Source organism: Phodopus roborovskii, unplaced genomic scaffold, assembly GCF_943737965.1.
Source record: "Phodopus roborovskii unplaced genomic scaffold, PHOROB, whole genome shotgun sequence".
NCBI classification, from domain to species: domain Eukaryota; kingdom Metazoa; phylum Chordata; class Mammalia; order Rodentia; family Cricetidae; genus Phodopus; species Phodopus roborovskii.
This window is the reverse complement of record NW_026126515.1, coordinates 3,199,381-3,226,087: the sequence shown is the minus strand read 5'-3', so window position 1 is coordinate 3,226,087 and position 26,707 is coordinate 3,199,381. Positions and strand designations below refer to the sequence as shown.

At 37.9% G+C, this 26,707-nt stretch overlaps 1 protein-coding gene, 1 non-coding gene and 1 pseudogene across 2 annotated transcripts in view; 1 reads left to right on the top strand and 2 right to left on the bottom strand.

Annotated features, from left to right (window-relative positions):
• The window catches only part of Synj2bp (synaptojanin 2 binding protein), a 62,038-nt gene that overhangs the window by 20,783 nt on the left and 14,548 nt on the right, over nt 1-26,707 (top strand). Inside the window, exons 2-3 of the mRNA XM_051196252.1 lie at nt 4,407-4,543; nt 9,952-10,047. Of these exons, the coding sequence (XP_051052209.1) occupies nt 4,407-4,543; nt 9,952-10,047 (233 nt within the window). The remainder of the gene's footprint in view (nt 1-4,406; nt 4,544-9,951; nt 10,048-26,707) is intronic.
• LOC127230933 (mortality factor 4-like protein 1) lies at nt 1,314-2,297 on the bottom strand (annotated as a pseudogene).
• On the bottom strand, nt 12,953-13,076 carry LOC127231005 (small nucleolar RNA SNORA40). Its single transcript, XR_007835245.1, has one exon. It is a non-coding gene; the product is annotated as a small nucleolar RNA SNORA40 (small nucleolar RNA).

Here is a 26,707-nt window from a genome sequence, read left to right as displayed (position 1 = left end):
AGATTTTGTTACTGGAGTCTAACAGTTACCTTTGAGGGAGAACAGGTAGAATTTGTAATTCTATTTTCTAGAAAAGAAAGCAAATCAGACTGAAAATTATTTGCTTCAGTTCACATTTGGTAAGTTATGGAGTTGAACTTGAAACTAATTCTTCTGACTTAATGCAATATCTAAAATGAACAGGGAAAAAGATACACTTGTTTATGCCTAAAGTCAGAACCGAACAGTTGTACAATTTAGCTTTCTTTGTTTATCAGGATGTAATATAATAGCTGATCACTAGTAGTAAATGGTCTGTGATTTTTATTGAACAAATAGATTAGGAAGAATGTAAATACATATGGCTAAGATTTTATCTGTTTATTGGTAGTACTAGGTATTGCCCGGTATGCTAGGTAAATGCTCTATCACTTAGCCATATCTCCAGCCCCAAGTATGGACTATAATGTCACTACTCACTGCTGTGGTAACTCATTCATTCCTGCAGTTTTAAATTGTAGATGAGTTCATTTATGTAAATTCTTTAGTTAATCTAAGAGTCCTCATTTTAAGTGGTTTGGTTCACTTAAACAGAAACAATAATATGTCAAATAAATGTACCACCATGTTGTGGTATTAGGGGATAAATAGACTCCACTTAAAAATAATAGGTCTCAGTAAGGTTTCTCTTTTTTTTTTTTCTTGAAATTTAAAGAAAAAATTTATTGAAGATCGGAAAAACAACTCCTACAAGATTGACTTTTCCATAAAACTGTAGCTACAGGATGCATTATGTCTATCATGTTAAAACATGCATTAGACACAAATACAAAAATCATGAAACAAGCCACCATTCTTTAACAATTAAGCAAAGATAAAATGCCTAAGGAACAACATGGATGGCTTGCAAAGGATGGGCTCTTTAAGCACCATTAAAAAAAAAGAGAGAGAGCACAGATGGATGAGTGTTCAGTTATATACACTGAAGTGAACCTTTGGCACTAGGAATCAGAGCATTTTTTCATAGAGCATTAGCACATATTATAAAAGTGTGTAGTGTCAAAGGAACAGAACCACCAGCATTCAAAAGCAGCTTTGTCAACTAGGCAATAAAACACTCTACAGCATATCTCCCTGTTGTCCGACACTGGTAGAAACTTTGAAATGAAAAGAAAGAAATAAAGGAACACTGATTCCTTTTATTTTCTCTGTTTAAAATCGAACATCAATTCTGTTATACACTAGCGGCCTTCAAAGTACATCATTTGTACAAGAGAAGGACTAAGAACCAAACTGTTTATAGAGACCCAAGCACGAGTGAGAGAGAACGCCCCTCACACGGCTCTCCGATGGTATTCAGGAGGAACCACTTTGTAATCACTGGCACTGGCAGAATTCTTCACCAGATACTTGAGGAAATCATGTAGACAGTTCAGTAATAAAGCAAGGCTTTTCTCATCTAGAGGTGTATAGGCCAACATCGCTCCAATTCGCACAGTCTCAGTAAATGTGGCGCTCCATACACCTGGGACATGGGTGCATCAGGGTGATCTGCAAGAATCTCAGCATACTGCGGTCTCTCAAATTTGTAGAGTAGCTGAGTCCCCAGCATTACATTGAAGTACTCCTTTATCCCTGCTACAACCTCATTGACAGCATACTCCTTATTATCTATATTGCCTCCAGATTTCTTATGATTTGCATAATCCTCCAAAATGGAATCCACATTCTTCTTGGCAGGAAGATAAAAAAGCTGTTTTTGTCTAGTGATCAAGTCCCAGTCATCCACAAGCCATGGTTTCAGCTCTTCAGGGATCTTTACTTTAACTTCAACTCTGTTCATGAATGTTTCATCATTTTCAATAATAGGATCTACCCGGGCTCTTTTCTTCCTAGGAGGCTGAGGTGTCTCACTGGTACTGCCACCATCTCCATTTCCGGGTGTTTTCTGCTTGTTCTTTTTTGTTTTCCCTTCAACATTTTTCTGTTGCAGACCAGATGTCTTGTTTCCTGGAGCAGCCCCTCTCATCTTGCCCTTTGCATACTGTTCCTGATTGGCCTTTTGAAGCTCTCGCTGTTTCTGCAAATTGGTGTCTACATATTTGAGTACTCTGCTTTTTGGAACCCATTCATCCCAATTTTTATTCCAACCACTGTAATGGATAAAGTATTTCACATGTTTGTCCTTTATGGCAACCTTTACACACTTTGCTTCATAGAAAAGAGGCCCATGAAAGCACAGCACACCCTCACCCTCCTGGAACTTGGGCTTCGGGTCCTGCTTGGGCGCCATTTATAAGTGATTCACCGCCTCCTCCTCCTCCTCCCACCACCCCCGACTACCGCCCCCTACTCTCTACCCCACCCTACCTAGCGTCAGAAGCCTCAGTAAGGTTTCTTTTACCGCTTTTTAGATGCTGTTCTATAGCTTTAAATACCTGTAACAAAGTCCATTTGGCAAATCACTGTGTTTCATTTGGCCGCTTAACACTTGTTCCTCATTCCCTACAGAGAGAGTAGCTGTTTGGTGATAGACTCAAACCATAGTGAAAATGTTGAATTTCAGTGGGAGATTTGGTTTGTTTCAGCATTGAGAGAAACTGATTGGCCTCAGCCCCTTGCTCAAACCTGTCACTATTTTTAAGTCTTTATGAAGCCTTCTATGATCTGGTTTCTGCTACCTTACCATCCCCTCCCCACTTAACCTACAATCATGAATTTAAATTAAGAGGATTATGTAAAAAATGAATAAATTAGAGTTCCTGTCTTTCCTACCCTGCGCTTCAGGGATATGAAAACTGTGTTCTAGAAGTAGTTATTTCTGTTGTGTATCATAAATCCCCAAATGAATGCAAACAAAAAACCACAAACTTATCTGGTGGCAGAGACTCCATGTACAAGGTATGCGATTTAAACCATAAACTTCCTGATGTTTTCTCTTTGGCTATATTTCTCATTAAATTGTGGATTGATTTGATAGTGCTGTGTTAGTGTTCTAGTCTTAGCTTCATTCTACCCATGGAAAGAGTTTTAGAGAAAGCCTACATACATCTCTTTTGTGATATATTTTCTACTGAGATCATCAGGAAGGAGATCACTGGCTTTCCCTTCCTGTTGCATCAATACATTTTTGGTTTTTAAAAAATGTCTCCAAGTGTTTTCCTTCTCTTTGTACTGTGTCCCTGAGTTATGACTGTAACTACATAAAGAAGCAAGGCTCCCTTTTCTCTCTTTATTTCTTTTTCTTTTCTCTCTTCCCCCTTCTCCCAGTTCTTTTTTTTTTTTTTTTCCTTTTTTTTACATAAGTTTTATACCTTTCTTTAAAGAAATAAATGATTTCTGTAGAGTAAAATCCTTGTCACAGCTTAGTGGTTGATTCATGAAAACAAAATTTTAGTTACCCAGCTAACTTGTTTGCCTGCTATATTTTATTATAAAAAGGATACCTAGATGTACTGTATTACTAATTTAAAAAATATACCATATACTGTTATTTTGGTAGTCACAATCTTGTACAGCAGATCTCTAGAGCTTTTCTTCTGTAACTGAAATATTTTACTCTTGTAAACTAATTAAACTCAGAGAAACAAAGAATAGAATGGTGGGTACCAGGGACTAGGAGGAGGGAAGTAACTAACTTAGAATCAGTGAGGAATCAGCCCTCCCCCCACCCCCCCCCCCCCCCCCCCCGGTGAGTAAACTTGGCTATCACTGAGTGCAGGTATGTGATTAGTTGTACTTAATGTAGAAAAGAAAAAAGTGAATTTGGTGACTTGATTCTTTTGTAAAGAACAATTGTTTTTCTAGTTCTGTAGTTTCCTGCTAATGACCGTATCTCTACTCTTCTACCCCAGCACAAAATAGAAAGATAAACTACTAAGACTGCTTCTTCTAGAGCACTAGCATATCCCATTGTTCCCAGATCTTGACAGAAGACATGTGAAGGAGAGGGTTCAGTTAGCAGGCTTTTCTCACTAAATTGATAATATTTTATTTGATAATTAGTTAAAAAAAAACAAACAAAGCTTCTTTGTTATGAGCGCAGCTAACCCTGTTACATTAATATAGGGATACCAGGATTTGGGTCATCTGAATGTCACCAACAGCATCAAAAGCAAGTGTTATCAGAAGCCCTTGTACCTTACAAGACTCACTGTTACTGTTTCCCGTACTGTGTAGAGCTCAATGTATTTGACTAGTCATTTTGATCACTGTGTATATACTTTGAGTACTACCTGGTTTAAATCAGCAACCTAAGGTACTTTGGCCTTTGTTGATAATGACTTTGCAAATGACTGTGTTAGCTACCTCACAGTCTGAATTGTCACCCTCTCCTCCCCACTAGAACATTTTTCTCTCCTTTCTTCTCTTCTAATCTTTCTTTCTTCTTCATCCCCCTCTCCTTCACTCCTCCATGATTTTCTCAGGGCTGGGCTTCAACATCGTCGGTGGGACAGATCAACAGTATGTTTCCAACGACAGTGGCATCTACGTCAGCCGCATCAAAGAGGATGGGGCTGCAGCCCGGGATGGGCGGCTCCAGGAGGGTGATAAGATCCTCTCGGTGAGAAATGCCTTCACCTATACTTTGCTCCCTTGACCTCCTCTGACCCCTTCCTTTGGAAGATTCCTACCTGCCAGTTTGGAAATGAAAATACCTGAATTGTGTTATTAAAAGGGAGGAACATTGATTAATCTTCCAACTTTACCACTGGGCTTGGAGGATAATATCATTGTTTGACAGACAAGGCAAATTTAACATAGAATGTGAAGTTACTTGCCCTAGTTCAAAAAACATAAAGCAAGTAGAGATAAAGGACTGGTTTGGAGGAAGAGTTAAACCCACAGTTTCACCTTTCTCTTGTTAACTTTATCACCTCTCTTTTGTTGATTAAAATACTGGTTTGTACCTTTTCTTGGGATAGTGTCAGCCCTTACAATGGTCTTAACTTCAAAAAGGGAGGTAAGGATTAAGTTTCTTCCTTAAATTCAGGACCCTTCCTTTCTCATGATGAAAAACTGAAATACAGTTTGTATATCTGTCAGTTATGCCACCATTTCATTTTGTTAATGTCTCTTACAATATAGTAATCATTAATTCTATTGTTTTATATACTCAAAGACAGTACTTAGATTAAAAAATAACTTTCCATGTCTTAGTACAGTGCTCAACAAATGAGAAAATTCATGCAAACTTAGAAAGGTTGACTGACATAGAGTCATATGGGCTTTTTTGTTATTTTGTGTGTGCATTCACGTGTGTGCCTGTGTATGTGTGTGTGGGGCATATGTGCGCATGAGTGCTGGTGTCCATGGAAGCAAGAGGTATTGGATCCTCCTGGAGTTAGAGTTACAGGCAATTGTGAGTTGTCCCATGTGATTGCTGGGAACTGAACTCAGTTTTTAACTGCTGAGCCATCTCTCCAGGCTCAGATCCTTAGTTTTAAAATAAATTGAATAGTTCTAAAGTAAATTAGAATCCAAGTAAAATAAAACTCTTATTCATGGCTATGTTTTTCATTTCTGTTCTACCTCACTGGCTATAGTGTCATTATTATACTATCAGTTGTGGGAGTTGGGAAAGGTTAGATCATGCTGTAGATTTTTAAAAATCAGTGTTTTGGGCTGTTATTATTATTCTGCTTATTTATATAGAAAGGACACACATATAAAGAATGGGAAAGTACTGAGGGAGTGAATTATTATTGAGGATTTCTTGGGAGTTAGACCTGGCTACAAGGGGCTGTGCTCAAATTAGGAGCAATTTGAAGTGGGATGGGACTTCTCATGACACACTTGTTTCCACATGTGGTGTGGATTGTGGCCCATGGTCTAAAGAAGGAAAATTATTTCCTATTTTGTCTTGAATTTTCTCTTTTGAATTATCTGTCATAGAGTTCAGTTGACTAGTGATAAAAGTCATGTGTGAAATCTTCTGGTCATCTTAGATATCAGCATATTAGATAGATACTTCCCTGCCATTCAGTTCATTGGGTAGCAGTATATGAAGACAGGAAGAATGTATACCTTTTTTTTTTTTTTTTTTTTTTTTTTTTCATTTGACATCTAAGTATTTGAGAGATCTGGTTCAGTTTTGAATGTCTCCTTAGGAAGATACTCAGCCAGGCATGGAGTCACACACCTATAGTCCTCCAATACTCAAGAGGTAAAAGTAGGGACATTTTGGGTTCAAGTCAGTTGTGAAATTACTTACTTAGCAAGATCCTGTCTCAAAAAAGAGATACACATAAATCCAAGACAAGTAGTTATGAAAGCTTACAAATTAAGAGTCTTAAGAATGTTTAATTGCCGGGTAGTGGTGGGGCATACCTTTAGTCCCAGCATTCAGGTAGGTGGATCTCTGTGAGTTCAAGACCAGCCTGGTCTACAAGAGCTAGCTCCAGGACAGCCTCCAAAGCCAAAGAGAAACCCTGTTTCAAAAACAAAACAAAACAAAACAAAAGGATGTTTTCAATATATAAGTGCCATGGATGACATTATTTGGTCCACCTCACTGACTGTTTGCCATGTTTGAGCCTACTAAGCTTTTCCTAGTCCCTCTACATTAGACTGAAAGATAGGGATAGTGATAATATCCTTTATAAAAACAATAGTGAAGAATTTAGGAACAGTTATTTTGTCAACCTCATAAGAAAAACATTGTAAAAATGAAAACTAACTTTGCAGGAGAGAAAATAAAAACCATGAGTGGGTTGTTAAAGGTACAATATATAATTAGTATTTTACACAGACATTACAATCTCTACAAACACTAACACCCTGTGTGAAGAAAAATTTGAAAAATATAGGGCTTAAGAAGAGAATCATGATTGGAAAGCTTTGCTTAAAGGCAGGTTATCTAAAAAAGAGTTACAAGCAATTTTTAAGCACAAAATGACAACTCTTCTCATTCTCCCTGAATATTCTCTATCGTGGTTAATAAAGGTCAGGCTAAACAGTTAGGCTGAACAGATGTTTATTCAGGGAGAAATAATTCACAACATAGACAGGTGAACACCAGCAGGTTTCTGCTTCCAAGAATGCCCCTCCCCCAGACCTACTAACCCAGGTCACTTCTGTCCCCCAATGGGCGTGGTCAGTGCCACAGAAGGAGACAAAGTGAATATCCCACTACAATTCTCCATATGTTGTCTTGACTCCAGGTTCTGGAATGGAAAACTGCATAATATAGTGTGCATTTTTTTTCTCATAAGAAGTGGAATTTAATTTTTTCTTTTTTAAGATTTATTTATTTATTTATTATGTATACAGTGTCCTGCCTGTATGCCAGAAGAGGACACCAGATCTCATTATAGATAATTGTAAGCCACCATGTGGTTGCCGGGAATTAAACTTAGTATCTCTGGAAGAGCAGCCAGTGTTCTGAATCTCTGAGCCATCTCTCCACTCCAGCCCTGGAATTTAATTTTCTACGGCCACTGCATATGATTTATACCAAAAGATAATAAAAATTTAAGTAAGCAATGTAAAGACTTTGTTTTAAAAAGTAATTTACACCGTGAATGAAGCAGACACAGTTGTTTATAATGAATCTAGAGTAGACATCCTCACCCATTGTTTATTTTGTGTGTCTTGGTAAAAATAGTTTGATACTAGAAGCTGGGAGGATATTCTTTATGGTAAGGAAAAAGTAGAAGTAAGTTTCTCATTTCTCCTGCGTGCCTGAATGAAGGGAGGACAGCTAGTCAAGAATAGTCATTCCTCAGTGAACTTAATATTCTTATGAATTCATAGTGATGTAGCTGGTTCTTATACACTACATACCTGAATGTTCCATTTTGGCCAACCTCCTATCATAGTGGTGACAGAGATTGGGCCATTAGCTGCATTTCATAGTATTAATTGGATGAAGGAGTTCGTTAATCACATATGGAAGGAAGCTAGTGAGAGATTAAACAGACATGCTGGAGAACTTTTCATTTTTAGTTATCTGATTACAGAGTATTTAAAAATTATACATCTTAATGGAGGGATAGGAATGCTATTAAGAGGGAAGTTAGGATATTCTGCTTTTATAGGAAGTTATAAAGAGACTTTGTACATTCTGAATTAGATTCTACCAGAATATCTAAGTGTCAGCATCCAAAAGGACATTGGACAAATCCCAAACCATAAGTAGAATTATTTTGGAGAATATGGTAGAAATGGTGAAAGATGCCCATGTTTTCTCTGTGAATATTCAACTGGATGATGACAAGGAAAGTAGATGCATTGTATTCCCAGGACTGGAAAGATGTCAGGTAACCAGGCAAGAAACTCCAATGATTTATGAGTTGCTTTGTTGAAATTACAGCCAAAATCTTAGGTGGATAAAACACAAGTAAAGTATGAAGAGGTCAAAAGCACTAATAACAACAAAGAGGAAATATAATGGAAGAATAAAAGTATGAAGAGTAAAAACAGGTCAGGTTTTTTAGAGCTGAATATATGTCTAGTGTTGATTTCTGAGTTTGTCACAGTTACTAAATAAATTATAATTATTGGAAATATTTAGTGTATAAAATAAAAGTACTGGTAGTTTCACTTACCAAAGAGCCTAGCAGGACATAAGAGTAGAAGGAACAATATAAATGAGTTAGAGAAGGAAGAGGTTAGGTTTTGATGGGACTGGTGGTTCAAGATGACAGAGATGGGTTTCTGTAGGGAAAGTAGACCCTTCCTATGTATTCTCACTATTGCTATCAAGCCTGCCTCTGACAACTTTGTCTCCTACTGTGAATGGAAAATTTCTCCAGTTGCTGTGTTTCTTAAGCTCTGTATCCACTTGTCAGTAACTTAAATCTGATCAGGACCATGTAATTAAGTTCCCCCACTGGACTTTTCCTGGGCTCCAACAAATGAGAACTCTGCACAAACTTGATCTGTCTCGATACCTTCTTGATCCACTCACTCTGTCTAAAACCTAACCAAAGTCTGTGATGAGAAGAGTAAAAATGTAAATTGCTTTAGCTAAGGGGCAGTTGTCAAGTCAGGGTGGGAAAGTAAAAATATTCAAAGAACAGTGAAACTTCATTCATTTAAAATCTTTACCCCTAGCTTCTACTTTCATATTTTTTCTGTGTGTCAATTACTTCATCAATAAAAATCAGTATTAAAATGCAGTCTAAATCATAGGTTAACTATAGGAATGAAATTTGATAGTGTATATAAAGCACAGAATCTACTAAATATGCTTAATATTCTTACTGCTAATGCTGTTAATAGTGATAGTGACATGTATAAAAAAATATGAAATCTTGAACAAAGTGGGATGTGTTGAGTTACTGCATGCAATATAGATAACACTTGTGACTCCTAACACCAAAAAGAATACTTATGCTTCATATTTGTCCTCTATGTAGTAGGAATGACTTTCTTTCAAGTGATTTGTAAAGTGTTGTATTATCACAGAAATAGATTTTTAGTAAATTTGAGGACCAGGAACCAGTGGGCATTGTTCACAATAAAATAAGCCCACTAGAATGAGCTAGTGCAGATTTACACAAAATCAAAATAAATTTGGGGATATAGAATTAGGTTTCTAGGGCTGATGCTGGAAATGCTGAGGATTAGGAATATAAAGGATGGGGGTAACCTAGAAGATTCTTGATTTACCTATGTAGAAACAGACAAATATCCACAGGTAATATGCAAATCTAGCAACAGGAACTCATACATCCAAACAAGATAAGCACAGAAGACCATCAGGAAGAGAAACAAATCTAGTTAAATCTGGGTTCATTTCAGATTGTTCATGGATCCTAAGTTGTAGGAAAACGTAACTTTGAAAATGAAAAAGCACATCCTCCTGACTGCTAAGTAACTTAGCACATACTCCTAGCCCTTGGGATTTGCCCTGAAAGAGTTTGATTTTATTGTTAATAAATAAAGGATTGGTTGCCTGCATGAAACTAATTGTTCACTTTAGAAACTTAATTTTTGCTTTTCTTACTTCTCTTGCTGTTTTGAAAGGTAAATGGCCAAGACCTAAAGAACCTGCTACACCAGGATGCTGTAGACCTCTTTCGTAATGCAGGATATGCTGTGTCCCTGAGAGTACAACATAGGGTAGGTATCACTTGCAGTCAGATATGGGACAGTAGGCTTCTCACTGCACTTGTGAATATACTTGTGGATGTAATCTTCAAAGTCTTGTTTTATTTTTTTCTTTTGCTATTACTGCTTTGTAGGGTGTTTAGCATATTCAGGAGTCCTATGGCATTTCTGCTTATCAGTAGAAGAAGTGTATGACATTATACTTATAACCCAGGTAAAAAATTACTTTCAGTGTAATTAAAAAAAAAAATTTAATCAAGTAAGAATGGAAAAGAAAATGGAATCACTTTTACTTTTTGTTAGGGCAAGAACCATTTGTGTATCTTTGAAAACTCTGTATTTATGATGGCTAAGATGGTTATGTTTTCTGTCTTCTGTTATAAGACTTCTCTTTCCATGACTACATTGGCTAAGACCTGAGTGCAACTTGAAAGGTAACTCTGAAGAAAAAAGAAATGAAATTGAGAATTCTTACATCTGCTGCTGCTTCTCTCTCTCTCTTCCTGTCTTCCTTCTTTTCTTCCTTTCTTCTTTCCTTTTTCTCATTTATTTTATTGTATGTATTTATTTTTTTGAGATAGAGTTTCTCTGTGTAGCTTTGGCTGTCCTGGAACTCACCCTGTAGATCAGGCTGGTCTTGAATTCACAGAGATCCATCTGCTCTGCCTCCCAAATGCTTTGGTTAAAGGTGTGTGCCACCACTGATCTACATCTTATTTCCTGGTGTTTTATAATTTGGATGATGGGGAGGAGGTCTGAGTTCCTCTCACAGCATCAAGGATTTCTGAGTTCATCTCTAGCCCAAGTTTAGTGTGCCTATGATTCTTTCTTAACTGGTATATTCTTTGCTAAAAGGTCAAGTGAGGATTTCAGAGGCTGAAGATTAAAAAGATTAAAAGGATTAATTGGAGAAAGTAGAAGTTAATTTGAACTACATGGTGAGACTCTGTCTTAAAGAAAAAAAAAAATACTAAAGAAAAGAAAAATAAGAAAGGCAAAACATAAAGCAACCAGAGTTGCAAACACAATGTGAGTGTAATAGACTCAAAAGCTGGTTGATAAAAGACAGTATTGGTCTGCTTTTGCCATGGCTTTTCTTTGTTTCTAAAGCATGGGAGAATTTATAGAGGCATATAAATGATAGGCATATATTTCATATATGATAAGGGTTCCATTTGAAGGCATCTGGGAATTTATTTTCAGTGTTTACTTTAGGAAACATCCATAAATAACTTCTAATGCAACTCTATTGGTCAAAAATTCACCTAACCCTGAAAACCATGTTTTAAATGAGTAAGTGTAGAATATAGTTTGTGCAGTCTTGCTATACAGTTGAAGGGGTAATGATTTCATGGGCTGTATATGGTTAAGCCTAAGTGAGATATAGTGGTATTATAGTTATTTCAAGTTAACTATAAAAAATTGATATTAATGGCTGTCACTGTAAAACAGGACTGAAATGAAGAAAGACAATCTAGCTATTAAAGGAAATTATTGGGGAATAGAAACTGATAATAATTTGGACATAATTTACCTCTTGATTCTTTAATGTCTACTCCACATAGATTTTACCTTTATCTGTGACTAACATTGCAAACTTAGACATGAAAGACAACATGTTAGGAGCAAGAGGGTAACTTGGAATCTGTAAAGCATTTCCAAGTAATGACGTTGCAACTGTGTTGATACTGTCTGGATCTGCTCTTATCTATTCTAATGACTGATAGTCTTTATAAGTAAATATTTCCAGAAAGAAGTCTTCCTTTCTGTCCCTTTCCTGCTCAGCAATATCCAGAGTTCCTGAAGGATCATAGGTTTCATCTTATCCTTTCATTTTCATGATAGGAAGCATATATAGCAAGATAGAGGCATTATAAAAATAGAAATGATCTACTTTACCCTGTGAGGTCCCATAAGTCAGTACCAAGCAAGGTTAAATGCCTCCCTGTCAGAACTGTTTTCTTCCCAAAGTATCCATGAAAGTAATACATCAGCTAGGACAATTAACTCTGCTAGGTTATGTGGGGTAGCTTTAGGTGGTGTAGAACCACACCTTCATGTAATTGTCAACTTGGATCTCTTCATTGTGGCATATGCATTAGTCAGAGTTAATCTTTTTCCTTCTGTTTCAGTTACCGGTGCAGAATGGACCTATAGTACATCGAGGTGAAGGAGAACCAAGTGGTATTCCTATAGCTATGGTGCTGCTACCAGTGTTTGCCCTCACCATGGTCGCAGTTTGGGCCTTGGTGAGATACCGCAAACAGCTTTGAAATGCTTGCTGTCTTCCAGTGTGTGAACCATTTCTGTTACTCACCTTCCCACGATTCTCCCATATCCTTTCTTCTCTACATAGCCAACACATGATTTAAAGTGACTGATTACACTCAAAACCTTCCTGTTCAAACTTGCCAAATCTTCTAATTCTACTGGGAGAGTAAAGGTATTATTTGAAGAAAAACTGGGGCCGGAAGGGGGAAACCTTGCTAAGAACAAATGAGAACTTACATATTTTACTAGAACTGCCAATAAAAATTCAGCTATCACCCAAAGAGGAAAAGCTCAGTTCCTGTTACCATGGATGACACCTTTTTATTAGCTGGCATGCTCTGAAGGCTAGCTGTGCTATTTGAAAGGAGGAGCTGATTTTTCTTTTGTTTTTAAATGCTTTTCCTTGTGAAGTATTTGTGTCCTTCAATTTGTAACTATACCTAGATGCCTATATTGGACAGAGGCAAATGAAGGGTTTTTGCTTGTTTGTTTTTCTTTTACTTCAAAACCAAAATACATATATACATTTAATACTTAGACATATATGATAGCATAACATTGATGCCTTATAAGAGGTGAGAAAACCATACTGGTTTCTGTGTTTCTAATGAACAATTTTTCTTTGGGGGGGGGGACTAGGGGATCATATATTCCTTCATATATAATCAAGACTCATATTGAGCAATGAGTTCTAGATTGTAAAGAGACCTTACTTTTATACTTGTCTGTATGTCCTTGTCCACCATTAAAAAAAAAAAAAAAAAAATGTACTCAGTGCTAAGGAATGATTGTAACTGAAAAACTTCAAGAGCTTTTCGCAGAGCATGGATAATGGGGATGGCAAATTTCAAAGAGAATACTCAATCAGTGTTATTAGGAAAATAATAACTGAAGGAATTAATTGAAAACTGTAGAACAACAAGTGTCACACAGTAGCTATGGTGGTGTGGTAAATTGTAATGAAACAGCTCTGCTTAAGTCAATCTGTTCAAAAGACTTTGACATATGAAGATAAATCCTACCAATCTCTGAACTACCCTGGTTGTTATTTTACAGTTCTGTTAACTGGGCAGCAGTAAGGCCAAATGAACCAGAGTGGCCAAAAGTTGTCTTGATAGACAACTGAAGAAAAGGTCATGCTGCAAGATGGGACTTGAACCCTCAAGGCTACTTAACAGTTTATAGTTTTTAGTATCAGGCAACACCTTAGGGAAGGATAGACCTAAAATTAGCATGCTTCTGATTGAGTTAAGATAAGAAGGCCTGATGAATTCATGTGGTTTTTGGTTTTGATTACCCCTCTCCCACTGCAGCTCCAAACACTAGTTTTGATTTTATTAAGTTAATGGATCATTTTTCAGAGAATGGGAAGGAATACGTTTTGTTTGTTTGGTAGAGGGGGCAGGAGAAGTTTGGTGAGTGTTTGTGAGGAAAGCCTGAGAACAGAATGCGAATGAATAGATGCCAGAGAACAGCAGGGATAGTGAGAGCCATCCTGCTCATGTAGTATCTGAGTTGGTTTTAGAGTGCTGAGGATAGTTGAAGCAAGCCTAGTTTTTTTAACAAAATAATTTCCATCTTCTAAATATATTGGCAAGACTATTATTCTGACAAAAGATTATGAGATTTCCTGCACTCTAGCAATTACTTTAAACTACAGTTAGGAAGAGAACAGTTAAAATGGAACTAGCCACGTAAGTGTAAGTTGTTGTGTATATTGTAGACAACAAAAGAAAATAGCTCCTGAGAATTGGAGTGTTCCATAGAGGAAGGGACAGGATAAGGATCTCCAGGTGCTAACCATCTAGTAAGAGCATTCATAAATAGGTGAAAAGTTAAGAGTCTATCAAGTTGGATAATAAGTGAAATCAGTATGAAAAGAAATGCTGCCATGCAAAATATAGCACAGTGTGACAACAAAGATGATCAACAAAGGTGCTTTAAGGAATTCAAAAAAGGAAAGCTGTTGTGTCTTGGAAAGCTGTTGTGTCATGGCATCAAAGTGGAATGGAAAGGAAAGCCTTAAAGTCTGATGAAACTTTGCCTCTGGGCAAACTTGATACAGGGAGAGATTTGCTTTAAACAATCTTTACATAACTAAGCCATTTAGTACTTTCTGAAATTGACTTAGTAACAGGAGTTATTGTAAGTCCCACAGAATATACAAAAAAAAAAAAAAAAAAAAAAAATATACTGTAGTTCTTGTCACAGCCAACACCACCATGGAGGTCCAGTGTCAGGTACCCTCCTTGTATTCGATGGCATGTATAACAGCTTCTGCCATGGGCCTGCATACCTCTAGTATTCACCTCAGGGTTTTAAATTTATTGTTGAAAAGTTTGTCACACATACAAAGTGAGACAAATGGCAAGAAGGATAGAAAGTTGTTGTGTGTTGATGATACATATAAATAAAACATTGGTGGGAGTTTTACTTTGGTAGGGACCCTGATACACTTGGGTCTTCTTAGGAAATAAACAACACTTGATCAAAACATTTAAGATTTAGGCAAATACTTCAATATTTCACTTTTTATTTTATGAAAACTAAAATGAGCATAGATGGGATGTTATGAATCCATTATAGAGTGTGAAAATTTATGTTTGTTGTAGATTGACTCTAATATTCCTAATACCTTGTAGATTATATATGATGGTCCTGCCACATAAATTATAATGTTTAAAGTTTTGAAAATTAATTATAGGTATACTTAAAGTATTTCTTGTATTTATCATTGTGTTTTTATGTAATTCTAATAGATACCGTTTGCTTCCGTTGTTTCTGTTTCATTTTCCTGCAGTTTTCTGTGTGAGTGATTTCATGTAATTAATTGGACTATCTAGCCACAGGCAACATGTTAAAATAGTATTTGTAATTATAGTCTATGCCAGAGACTGTACTAAATTGACTGGTGACACTATGTATTACTTTGAGATCCGAGTATAGCTATAAAGAGACTGAGGGTGAGAGAATAACTCATTTTCCTAAGATTGTATAGACCGTAATAGAATCACGATTTAAACTCCGGACTTTGGGTGACAATATCAATAATATTCCCATTGCTAACAGTTCTCAAAGCAAGGTCTTTAGATAAAAGCATCATGCAAATTCTTGGGTGTCATCCCCTATACTTATGGAATGAGATGAACAGCAACTGAGTCTTTCTAAGCAACTGAAGCTTGAGATTCACCACTGTCAGGAGCTGTTCTCTGGTTAGAATTACTTGGTCAACCAACGTTAAATGAGGACTTCTGGGACTAGGATTTGGACAACAATAAAATATGTTTCATCAGGTGGCTAAAATGTGCAGCCCCTATTGGAAATGTTCCATGGCATTCAAATTATCAGATAACCTGCAGATGAGGCTCTAGCTGGAATCAAGAACTTGGCTAAGTTCAGAGCCCAGCTCTCTAATAAGTAGAGTAGGAAGTGGAACATTGCTTTATCCTGTGTGCTCAGGACAGACTAATCAACCTCAGGTACATATGTGCAGCCAATCATAGGATAGGGAATCTAAAAGACTCTTGGATAAATTTGTATTAGAAATAAGAAAAGTTAATTTTTTTTTTCATCTCAAATTTGTTTTGGGTGTGTCTACTACAAGGATACATACAAAACCTATTTTTAAAAATTCATTTTATGTCTGTCTTTTCTCATTGGTCTTTCAATAAAGACCAGGAGAACTGAAAGACAGCTAAGTAGGATTGTAGGCATCAAGATTGGAATGGGAGAGCACATTGAACAACCCGAGAAACCCAATCTTGTGTTGTTTTAATTTCAGTAGTTTAAAATTAGATATAGGCTGTTTGTGGAATTTTTGTTTTTGTTTGGCAAATAAGCAATTAAAATATATTTAGAGGCCAAGCATGGTGGTATATCTTTAATCCTAGCATTTAGGAGGCAGAGGCAGGGAGATCCCTGTGAGTTAGAAGTCAGCTCTGTGTGTGTGTGTGTGTGTGTGTGTGTTGAATAAAGATTTTATCCTACCCACTTTTAGTGGAAATACCTTTAAGATTTTTTTCTTCAGTAGAAAACTATCAACACCAGTATGGAAATTCAATGATAAAATATTTAGTTCCTAAATTGAAGTAGCCCAGTATCTGAGAGTAGGTGGTCTTGAAGTTAATATATCTTTCTAATATCACTGAGAAGTACATGTTTTGAGTTCTTAAGCTCTCTACCTCTCACAATAGCTTTAAGGGTTGACTGTCAACCCAGGCTAAGCCTTTGTTGCTGTTCCTTTTAACTGCAAATCTTTTTTTTTAAGAATAGCTCTCACAGCTTACAGTGCAGTTATGATTAAGGGGTGGGGGATGGGGGAGATACAGTATTTTAAAGAATTCTTCCCAGTGGGGACTGGATTGTGAACTGTTATTGACTCTTATGCTGGTATCTATAGATAGATACAAAGCAGGTGACTGTTTACCTGATGTACTTGATATTACAAAAATTGAAAGAAGAATGCAGTATTGGAATTTAGCTCCAGTACACACTAATGCTTGTGAATATACAGTCCCTTGCTGTTATGTTCCATTTTAACAGAAGAAAGGGAAGGAAAGAGGACCGATATAAGTTTTAAAATGCAAAATTGTTATTAATCAGAAGATTGATTTACAGAGCAACTGTGTAAATATTATTCATAGGAAGATGGGATGTTCTTTTTCATAGTTGGTAGATTTGCAAATGAAGACACAGATTAAATTCTGTTTTTGTTTTACCTCTGTGTCTCCAATGCTAATTTGAATGGATTTGTTATTACTGGGTACTTGTACACCTTCCATGCCATTCAGTACTTGGAAAGTTATTTTCCTTAAATGCCTAATGTTTTTTCCTTTCTGTTATGATCCTTATCTCCCCTCTTGCATCACTGAATGTAAACAGCGGTTGTTTCACAGGTTAGATGCCTGAGAGCTACTTGGAAATCAAGTAGACATAAAATCACACTAAGCAGGAAGTATCACCACAAGTCCAGTGTTGATGCTGATTTCCGTCTCACTGTTCCATACTGGTGCATACAGATTTGCCTATTGAACTATGACATTTAATAAAGACCTGTTGATCTTGTTTGAATATCTGTGGTCTTGGGTTTTTGTCTTTGAGACTATTAAAGAACTATTTCCTTATTTTTCTGTCACTTTAAACCAACATCTGTGGTGGGACAATGGGAAGAGGAAAGAAACCTAAATTTGAGGCTTACTTTTGACAGAACAGGTAAGCAGTAGCATTCAACACTGCTATATAGAGATGCTTAACAATTACTGAATGCTCACCAGTGTTGTAGGTATTACTGAAGTCCTTAATATTCCACTAAGGCTTATAACAAGAGTTAACTGCTGCTATGTCCATTTTATGACGAGATGAGCGAGGCATAAAGAGGTTAAGACATTTTCCCAGGTCACACAGTTACTAAGTGTCAGCTAGGATGTAAAGCCAGGCAGTTTGGCGTCAAAACACTATATGGCTCTACTGTCCAGGTGCTAGATGCTACTATATTTTGCTGCCCTTTCTCAATATCAGTTTCTCAAAACTACAAGGCAGTACAAATAGTCCCATCTTTATAGAGAAAATAACTTGATGTTCAAAGAAGATGACTTGCTCCAGATATGTAGCTGTTTAGTTACCAGATTGGCAATTTTCTTCAACAGTAAGGACTCATGTAGTCTTGAAGTACTTCAGAAAATGAAACCTTATATTTAATTTGATCCAGTCACGCTGTTACATTTTTCCATTATGGGCCGTAATACAAACTTGAGTGTCATGCTTTACAGGTAAAAGTAGCAGCACTATTCTGTCTTTATATTCAGTGATTGGGAGCAATTACCAATATTTACGCACCCTTTTCTATTACCCAAACCTAAGATGGGAGGCAGAAACAAGTTTTTATCATAGTTTAATAAGGACTTATTAGATGTGAAAATTAAGCTTTATCCTGTGAGTTTGGGTAGAGCTGAATTTGAGTTTTTATAAAGTCAGTTTATATTGTTTATCAATGATGTCATAGAGTTTAAACAGTTCAAACAAATCATTTGGTGGGCTGTAGTGTATATAGAATGACTGTTGTGATAGACACGGTATGTCAGTTATCAGTCACATACTAAATCATTGCAAAAAAAAAAATAGGTGACTGACTATAGTAATGTGTCAGTAATTCTTTGAAAGTGACACTTTTGTCTAGTGATGATTTCTTCTGCTAGTAACATTAGCTGCAGTTGTCACTAACTGAACATGACTGTACCTAGTGGGTAATACAGAACATAGATGAGTGGTCCCAGATGGTTTCTTTTATATGCCTGGCAGTGGCATATAAAATTGACTGGAGTGGGTATGTTTTTCTCTATGTGGCCTTCCATCTTCCAGTAGAGTAGATTAGGCTTTTACACAGCACTGGGAGTTGAGGGTCTTCGGGCAGAGCATTTCAAGAAGGTCAAATCCCAATGCAAAAGTACTTAACCAAACCTTCAATAGTTTTTTTACACTTTTTACCATCTTGTATAAAATGTATGAAAAATGTATGCTACTATTACCCTTTTTACTATTTATCTTTATATCATCAGATGTTACTAGATCTCCTGGCATTTGACATTTGATCACATCAAATTAGTGGAAAATAATGTTTGCTTCTCCAAATCATATTTCCCTGCCACAGTCTGAGAATTTAAATACAGCACCACCTAGATTTTGTCCTACAATAAGGCCTCCACAGTATGTCAAATACACTTGGCTTAAAAAGTACTCAAGAAGAGTCATGTGCATGTCAGCAAAGAGAGAATCCATTAGACACTATCAACAGATGATTTAGCTTCAGTATTCTGTGTTATTGGGGATATTCTTTCATACCCACTTTCTCAGGCAGCAGGCAGTCCCTTCAGTTTGTGTTGAAGCTGAGGATAGTGGTCATCTCATCTCTCAACTGGAAGTCCAAGACCTAAAAGTTGTCACATATTCAGCTGGTTTCACAGACTTGAAGACCATCACCACGTTCCAATCTTGGTATCCTCCAGTAGTAAACACTCCTCTGGCTTGACCCAAGGTCTAGTAGGAGAGCCCAGGAGGCTGTAGGCCTTGATAACGATGTCACTGCAGTGACAGTTCTGCACCACTTTGTCCTGCATGATGTATGAATCACACTCAACATGCTTGAGCACTTGATTTATTTATTTTTTTCTGTCTAGGCTTATTCTAGAGCGCTTATTTTTTTATTTTTAGGTTTTTCAAGACAGGGTTTCTGGGTAGTTTTGGAGACTTTCCTGGCACTTGCTGTGTACACCAGGCTGGCCTCGAATAGATCTACCTGCTCTGCGTCCCAAGTGCTGGGATTAAAGGTGTGGGCCACTACTGCCAGGCGTTCTGGAGCCTTTCAATGGGGAAGTGCTTGAAGTTGGAGGTACCCACAGCTTCCATTAACTACCAGTTGCCTACCAGTTCTTCCCTGATATCGCAGGCATCCAAGAAGGTTATTTACTGATGAGAACTTTGCCTTTATCCTCTTTGGTGAATAACTCCTTTTTGGGGGGCTGAAGTCCTTGTGCCTTATGAATAAGATAGTCTAGTTTCATATGCATGAGTCTTACGGAAGATTACTTCATCAGTTGTCTCTGACAGCAGGTGGTCCACAAATTGCTGACAATAAAGAGCATCCCCCTCTCAGCTTCACAACTTTCTCATCTTCTCTTGGATGACTTCTTCTGTTTCACTCTCACTATGGTGATATCCACCATCAGCGGCCACCTTCACAGCTTCCTTGACTTGGCCTTGAGGAAGCCTTCCAGGTCAAGCCCACAATAAGGCATCTTGGTTTGGGGACTGAGCTTCACAAAGGTAGGCATGACTGCTGCAGATGTCTGTCCATTTGTCAGTGTCTTCATTGCTGAAACAAGTCAGTGAAGTCCAGAATCACTGTGGAAAGATACCGCACCTCTTGCAAAGATGTGGCTGGGTCTTTTTTTAATTTGCCACAGAAAGGAAGCCTGTGAACTCAAGAGATCAGAAATTAGCAAGCGTTTCTTCAAAAAGCCACCCAATAAATGACTGTGGCTGGGGAGATTGTAGAGGTACCTCCTGCCAGGCCTGAGGACCTGAGATTTTTGGAACCCACATGATGGAAGACATCTGCCTTCCTCAAGTTGTCCCTTGCCCACTACATGTGTCCAGCAATAGGGCACATGTCTCCCCACCCATACCTAACACACACATAAACTTTTTAAATGTTTCAAGCTTACAGTTCCTATTTTTTATATATATGAAAACAACCATGAATATTAAAGAGGTATGACTATATTTCAATAACACTTTATAGTCACAGGTTAGTAATAGTGATGATAACACTCAATGTACTGTCAACCATGTTTACTGTCAGACATCATATCTCTACTTAGGCAAACCAAGAAGGTAGAGCCTGTTCTCAGTTTCAAATGTATATAGTGTGTAATTCGGCCTTTGTATATCAAAACAGAAAAGACACAGTAAAAAATACTAGGATATAGGAATTTTCAGCTGTTAGTTTTCAAGAACCCCTTACCTTATATACAGTCCATAGGCGGCTAAAATACAGTATGTTTCATTACTAAAACAAAAACCCACAAACCTTTCCTTCTTAGGCTCTTGTTCACATTACTAAATATTGTAGGTTAGATTTATCTAAAATAATAAAAATGGAAGAATTGTCCCTAATGTTGATCCTTTTGAGTTCTAAACCAAAAGGATGACACATTTAAAGAATGTCTTTTTAAAAAATACCTGGATGGAGAGGAGGCTTAATAGGTAATCTGCTTGCTGTGCAAGCATAAGGGCTTGAGTTTGGTTATCCATTAACCACATAAAAGTTGGACATGATGTCACTAATCTGTAACACCAGCAGTTGGATGAGGTGACAATATCCTGAGGATTGATTGGCTCCCTGGCCAGCCAGTGAAGCTAAAATGAAAATCTCTAGGCTCAAAAAGAGCCTGCCACAAAAAATAAGGCGGAGCGAGAGGAAGATACCAAAGCCCCTACACCAGCACATAACATGGAGTGGGGGCACAACAACCTCCAAGAAAGGAGCCATGGAAAATTACAAAGGCTCCCCTTGTTCTGTTTTTTAAATGTATGGTGGCTATTCTAGAATCGAATGCAAGTATCCATCATGACCAGAATCTCACCCTTAAGATTCAAGGGCTCACATGAAAACACTGAATTTTTGCTGGACATGTACTTTATAGAAGTGTTCTCGTTTATTTAAAATAAATGTATCACGGTGGAAGAGATGGCTGAGAAGTTGAGAGCATATACTGCTCTTACAGAGGACCAAAGTTTAAATCCCAGCATTCTGTTTGCATACCTCACAACCATCTTTAACTCCAATTTCAGGGGATGTGATACCTTTGACCTCTGAGGGCATCTACATTCATATGCACATACATACATATACACAGGTAGCTATACACTCATATACATAATTATAAATAAGACTCCTGTTACTTTTCCTATTTAAAAGACAGAAAAGGAGGATTGGTTTTAGAGGTAGGAAGTTACTGTCCCCAGTTAATAGGAAATTCTAAAGGAGTCAAAATATGAAGTTTGGACCTCAATTTTTTGAACCAATGTCCTGTGAAGTTTGGTTGTGTATGCACAGATTATTGGTTACCTTACTTAAAAATCAACCTAGATGCCCCTCAAGTGAAGAATGGATAAAGAAAATGTGGTACATTTACACAATGGAGTACACTACTCAGTGGGGGTGGGGGGGTCAGTGGAATCTTGAAATTCGAAGGCAAATGGATGGTACTAGAAGAAACCATACTGAGTGAGCTATCCCAGTCACAGAAAGAAAAACACAGTATGCACTCACTCATAGAAATCAGATATAGAGCAAAGGATTAGCAGCCTGCATTTCACACCGCCAGAGAAGCTAGGAAACAAGGAGGACCCTGTGAGAGTCATACATGGTCCCCCAGAAAAGGGTAAAGGGACAAGAGCTCCTGAGCAAATTGGGAGCATGGGGGGAGGGGGAAGGTAGGAGAAAGAGAAAGGGAGAAAAGCAGGGGGGAGAACACGAGGGATCAGGAAGATTGAGTTGGGGGAAGAATAGAGAACAGCAAGAAAAGTTCTTTAATAGAGAAGTCTGAAACTAGGATAATGTCCAGAGATCCACTAAGATGACCCCAACTAGGAATCTAAGCAATAGTGGAGAGGCTACCTTAAATGCTCTTCCCCTATAATGAGATTGATGACTACCTTAATTGCCATCCTAGAGCCTTCATCCAGTAGCTGATGGAAGTAGAAATAGGCACCCACAGCTGAGCACTGAGCCATACACCTGGGGTCCAGTTGTAGAGAAGGAGGAGTGATGAGCAAATGATTCCAGGCCATGCTGGGGAAACCCACTGAAACAGCTGACATAAACTTGTCGTAGCTTATCCCAGTCTGACAGCTCAGAAACCAGCACAGGACCAGACCAGACCCCCTGAAAGTGGGTGTTAGTTAAAAGGCCTGGGCAGTGTTTGCTGTGGAACCAGTATTTATCCCTAGTGGACTTTGGGAATCCATTCCCCATGCAGGGATACTCTCAGCCTAGATACACAGTGGAGGGCCTAGGTCCTGCCCCCAAATGATATGACAGACTTTGATGATCCCTCATGGAAGGCCTCACCCTCCTTGGGGATGGTATGGGGGTTGGTGGTGGGCATGGGAGGTTGGGAGGAAGAGGGAACTGGGACTGATATGTAAAATAAGAGTTTCTAATTTAAATTAAAAGAACAACAATAAAAAAAAAACAGGGTAATTTTTTTTAAGTCAACCAAATAAAATTTCATTATGCTATAGGCCACCTCATTTTAGCCCATAAAGACCCCTAAACTCTGTCCCTGGGGTAATGAATTTAAGATCTAATGTCTTGTCTCCAGGTGAAACTACATTGTGTATAAATTTTACTTAATGCTTTGGTAATCGATCTGCATGAGTGTGGAGGCTTGACTCAGAAACATTTGATTTTGAAGTGGTTAATTTAGAGGTAGTTTGTTTTTAATTAGGTAGGTTTGTTTTTAGGTCATCAATGTTTTATAAGAAATGTGTACTGTAATGACTTATCCACCCCAACTGCACCTGTTGCACTGACTACGCCCTTTGGGTTATGGAGACAGGTGCAGATATGACCAAAGGGGACTAGGTCTTGGGTCCCAGACCCTAGCTCTCTCTCTTGCTTCCTGGTCGGAAACAAAGCCTCTGGAGGCATCCTTGGAACAGGTACCTGCGGGTGGTCTTCTGTTTCTGGTGTAAGTGATTTCTGAATAAACATCCATCAGCCTATTGTTTCCCAGATTCTCATTTATCCCTGTGATATTGTACAGTGATGTCTGATCAATTTTCAAAGACAACAAATGTCACTTAAACACTTAACAGAAGATATGCATATACACTGGCCAATTTTATAATGCTTTTATTTGCAAAGAGTTGATCATGAGATAAAGGTTGTCTTGCTCTAGAATTAGATTTCTAAATATGTTTCTCTGAAATTTTTTTTGCACTGCTTTATGACAGGCCTCTGTGGAAGTGACTATGTAGCCCAGACTGGCCTCTAACTTACAATCCTCCTGCCTCAGCCCCCCCATGCACCTCCAAACCTGGCTTGAAAATATGCATGTCAGGTGAGATTGTTCAGTCAGTAAAGATAGCTGCTACCAAGCTTGTCAATCTGAGTTTGATCCCTAGAACCCACATCATGACAAAGAAAACTGATTCTCCTATTTTGTCTCATTACTCCACGTGCCCACAGCACAATGGGACACAAGCACCCACACACATATACACAAATAAGTAAAAATTAAAGTTTAACATATAATGTTTTACCATCGGCACATAACAAAATCTCACATTCATCTTCCAGAGAAGTAAGTTCCAGTTAACTGTAAATAATTTGACAGCCTTTAATTCCATTAAAATGGATCTCCCCACCTCATTATGTAGGGATTACAGAACTAGGATATGGTTCCCACTTTGTAGCAATGTACCAAAAATCCCCCACTCTGATCAACTTTGAAGGCAAAATGTGTTTAATGAAAAAAGATAGGTCAGAGACCCTTAAAGTGTCCCTAGACGAGTAGTTTCAGTATGACTTGGTACCATGCTAGGAAAACATACCATAGGTCCAGTCCTTCACCTGCTCAAGTCAGAAGCTGGTGATAGGGCCTAGAGTGGATCTTAGTAGTCTCTCAAGGATTGTGAGACACACTGAAGTTTGAAGTCACTGGGACAGGAATAGTGAGATGGCTTGGGGTAATGGTTCTTGAACTGACTGTGACAACCTGAATGGTGAAGGGAAGAGCTAATTCTCCAAGTCCCCTGATGTCAGCATGCATGTACACACACACACACACACACACACACACACACACACAGAGAGAGAGAGAGAGAGAGAGAGAGAGAGAGAGAGAGAGAGAGAGGTAACTGGGACAAAAGTGGAAAGGGACTATATTAGTGTAGGTCTTAAGTTTGTACCTTATTTTCCTTTTCTTAGAGCATACTTAATATTTACTCTCTTTATATATAGTTTTGTATCAAGCCTAAATCTTTTCTTTAGACAAAAAGGGCAATTGTAGTAAGATACACACACACACACACACACACACGCACGCACGCACGCACGCACCCGAATTGCATGCCCAGTGGAGGTGGGAACAGGTTCAGACATGACCTGGGAGAACCAGATCTGGGGTTGGGGACCCAGAGAGATGGTGTTGTGCTTCCTGGTTGGAGACAGATAGCATCCAGAGGCATCCTTGGGATGGGAACCTGCTCTCAGTCATCTGTCTCCGTTGATTTCTCTCTGAATAAACATCCATCAGCCTGTTTTCTCTGAACCTTATTTATCCATGATATATTAGTTACTTTTCTATTGTGACAAAACACCATAACCCAGACAATTATAAAATAGAGTTTGATTTTGGGCTCATGGTTCCAGAGAGTTTAAGTCTATGACCGTCACGACAGCAGGCAGGAGGCAAGGTATTGGGGCAGTAGCTGGGAGCTTACATCATTGATCTACAAGTATGACAGGGGGTCAGAGAGAAGAGAGTCCTCTGACAAGGCCACACCTTCTAATTATCCCCAAACAGTTCCACCACATGGGAACCAAGTATTCAAACATTTGAACCTATGTGGTTGTTTCTCATTCTAGCACTAAGGAGTTGAAGAGGATCCATGAGATGTCCATAGAAGCTACTTTCAATGAGATATCAATAGTCAATTCTATAGGAGGTTATATTTGTAATATCTTTACTACTTTACAGTGTGACCTTTGACAAACCTGTTACCCTTTATGAGTCTGGATATATACCTTATATGAAAAGGATAGCAGACTTCTGGTTATAGCATTATCTAGAATATATGTATATGATTAAACCCATTAAAAAGTACTATATGGCTACAGGGCTTTGGAGTATGGCTCAGAAAGATGATCTTGTATATAGTGAGAAGGTCAGGAAATGGCCAGAATTTTGGAGCCAGGCTGCTTGATTTGTAACTTCTGATTAAGAGCGAAGTAATATACTTAAGTGGACATTGCATGAGCTTTGAAATATAATAGGGAAGCGAATAAGATGAAAGTTCATGCCGCATGTAAATGCTACACACCTCACAATATATTAATAAATCTTGTAGCCAGGTATTGGTGGCATGACCTTCAATTCCAACACTCAGCAGGCAGAAGCAGGTGGATTTCCATGAGTTTGAAACCAACCTGATCTACAGAGCTTGTTCCAGGACAGCCAGGGCTACAGAAAAACCCTGTCTCAAAACAAAAAACAAAACACCCCTCCCCCACTGGAAAAACAAAAACAAAACAAGTCATGCTTCCCCTTATGTTTTTATTTTTGCACAGAAGAGATTTTAAAAAAAGCAAGTTTGTCAACCCAAAAAAAGGCATAATGGCATATGCCTGTTATGCTAGTACTCTGTCGGCAGGAGGATAAGTCAACCCAAAAGGATAAATACCGGCTTTGAAGGAGATTCCATTAATAAATTATAAAACTCCTGTGATTATAAACTTATTCCTTCAATCCTAAATTCTGATGGACTCTTTTTAGTAAATCTGTAAAAATTGTGTTGTTTAATCACTCAATTTAAGGTTGCTCAGCAGTCTCCTACTTCATTCCCACATTTGCAAGTCTCTTCCACACTCAAGTGCAGAAAATGAAGGGAGAAATTAACCAAAAAGTCTTACTTTAATGAGGGTTGTCTTAGCTACATCAAAGTTTCCTTTGAATTAATAGGATGTCTTTCCCCAAATATTGAATTCAAAGTCTGAAATATTGTTGCTATTCTCCTGTTTTCTTATTTGTATGCTAACAGTGGTAAAGCTTTTATACACTAACACAATGCACAGTGTTGCAAGTTATGTCTCAAAGGCTACTTAGTGCTCAGAGGA